Source organism: Magnolia sinica, chromosome 4 (assembly GCF_029962835.1).
Source record: "Magnolia sinica isolate HGM2019 chromosome 4, MsV1, whole genome shotgun sequence".
NCBI classification, from domain to species: Eukaryota; Viridiplantae; Streptophyta; class Magnoliopsida; order Magnoliales; family Magnoliaceae; genus Magnolia; species Magnolia sinica.
In genome coordinates this window covers 43,262,136-43,264,750 of record NC_080576.1, presented here as the reverse complement: position 1 = coordinate 43,264,750, position 2,615 = coordinate 43,262,136, and the positions used below count along the sequence as shown (strand labels likewise).

General features: G+C 38.8%; 1 protein-coding gene across 1 annotated transcript; it reads right to left on the bottom strand.

Moving 5' to 3' along the window:
• Positions 1-493: 493 nt before the first annotated feature.
• LOC131244477 (uncharacterized) lies at positions 494-1,312 on the bottom strand. The gene is made up of 3 exons (XM_058244054.1): positions 1,195-1,312; positions 929-1,051; positions 494-836 (listed from the first exon to the last, which is right to left on the bottom strand). Exons 1-3 carry the CDS (start codon positions 1,309-1,311, stop codon positions 657-659), a joined length of 420 nt encoding a protein of 139 aa, XP_058100037.1. The 5' UTR covers position 1,312; the 3' UTR covers positions 494-656.
• Positions 1,313-2,615: the final 1,303 nt, after the last annotated feature.

The following is a 2,615-nucleotide window of genomic DNA, read 5'->3' as shown; positions in this document are numbered from 1 at the left end:
AATCTCTCTCTAAAAATCTGCAAAACCCTTCACCAACTGTTCTATACAACAACAACTGTTCAACTAAACCCTTCATACCCCACAAACTGTTCCACACACTTCAAAAATCTACTACCATTGTTCTGTACAACAACAACATTAGGATATATTTAAACAACAACTGTCAGTTTGGAACAACAACTTCCATTGTTCCATTGTTCCTTGGAAAATCTACAAAAGGATTTGCAATGGTATTTAATGTATAGAAAATCTGCTACCATTGTTGTGTGGAACACAACCCTGTCTTTGCACTTCCTCTATATGCAACGCAACCCAACCCAACAAGTTGATAGTGAAACCATTTCAGGATTTAAAAGAGAGAGAGAGAGAGAGAGAGAGAGAGAAGAAGAAGAAGAAGAAGAAGAAGAAGAAGATGCATATCGAGTTCTGTTCCTAGCAAGTTCACAAAATTCAGGTTGATAGTGAAACCATGTGATCCCCCATTGATGACGTTAAATGCAGGCACAGGCAGAACTAGAGCTTTGTTCCCAGCAAGGTTCGCAATGTGCTTCATGACAAAGAGTGTGACTTAACAAACATACGCTTCAGTAGTGAGTAACGGGCCAGTGAATAATCATATATTTTGAACTGTGTTTGGACAGAGATGCTAAAAAAGATTATTTTCTGTTGATCTGAAGAGGCCAGTGAATAATCAGATATGATGCATCATGTGTTGATGAATCTGTAGCTCCACCATTTTGCAGTCTTGGATTAACATGCATAGATGATGCCTGCAACCCTCTCAATTCCTCAGAAAGTTGGTGGGAGATGAGCTGGCCAGAATGGGCTTGAAGGACCTGTGAAATATTCATGTAAACTACAATATGCATAATAGTTCTCTATGACGCTGTGTATAGGTAATAGAAAAAGAAATTTTGGAAGCAAAAACCTTCAAAAGAGTAGAACTTGTCTCTAGATAAAGATTCATGATAGAGTTGGAATGTTGGAAAGGATTGTCAGATGCATCATTTGTTGCTGCAGAAGGTATTTCTTTTAAGAACTTGAGGCAATCCTGGGAAAAAAGAAAGAAAGACATGTTCATGAGTGGACTCTAAACATTTTCATGTTCAAGAAGCTTTAAGAGCAAAAAAATGCAACATATATTGAGGACAAGTTCATTCATACAATGGCAATGAAATAAAGCATGTGAATCACCTCGAAAAAAGTATCCTTGTATGTGCTCAGATTTTCGTTCAACCATTGCTCCAGATTTATGTGTTCCTTACGAGAAGCAACTACAACCAGTTTGATGCTGAATGTAAATGGAGTCATGTCCAATACTGATTGTAAGATTTATGAGATGACATGTACATGAGTATAAAAAGCAGCAAATGTAGACATGGAAGAGAGTTGTAATACCTGTAAACTGCTTGCATCTTTTGAAGTGGATTGGGTAATGCCACAGTAGGTAGAAGATCAATTTTGGGTGTGGCACCGCATGGTTCTCCCTAAGGAAAAGTTAAACATTTTGCACTTAGTATTGCTTAGATGTGCTCTATGCATACAAATGTATACCGGCATAAGATAGGAGTGGGAAATGGGTTGGCGCAGCTCACTGTGGGTTTGATGCCCTATAAGGTTGACTAGTGCCTGATTTTAGGCCTTGAACTAGATTTGGGCTTGTATCTGCCCAAAGGCATTTCAATTTTAAGGTCAGTGAGGTTGGGTACCCATGGTCTTTAGGTAGATGCAAGCCTAAAATCCATCCCAAGATCCAAAATCAAGCATGGGCCCACCAACGGGCCCCAAACCAATACCAAGCTGCGCATTTGCTACTCTACCAACGAATATCCCCATACACTTGTATGAATATAACACATCTAAACAATAAGTATCATCATTTTAGCAAATACTCTAACATTGATTTCTTTCATTGCATATAAAACTGATTTATTTATAAGAATAAATTTCACCAACAGCTAGCATTTTCTATTTTGCATACAATACTTTCAAATCATCATCATGATCTACGCCTATCCCAACTAATTGGGGTTGCTACAACAATCCTATTCGGCCATTCCACTCTATTGAGGACCATATTCTAGTTAAATAGTAGGTCATCAAAGATTTCTTACTACCTCCACTCACGTCCTTTTGACACCTCACCTTTTTAAGCCTTCAACGTGAGCTAACTCACTCTTAACAAGTGCAATTCTTGGTCTCGATGCACATGGGCACACCATCAAAGTCTACTTTCCCTCAATTTATTACTTATTGGTGGTGCTACTCATAAATTCCCTAGAATGCGTTATTTCTAATTCCATCCTTCCTCATCTTGCCACCTATCCTTCTTAACATCCCTATTTTAGCCATGACAACTGTGTTTGTCGGCATCAATTGGTCAATTAAGATTAGGCTGCTATGCCCCATCCAAACTAGGGGACTGATGATGACTAAGCCTACAGCAGCCTGGGATGTTGAGAATCATAGATCTGGTTGTCCCATCCAGCTGGTTTTTTTTGCTTTACACAATCGATCCCAAGTGAAGGATTCCAAGTTCATCACCTGCATGTATATTGGGAAAACATAATACATGTAGATACTTCAGGAAATCATGCCAGTGACTTCATCATGTG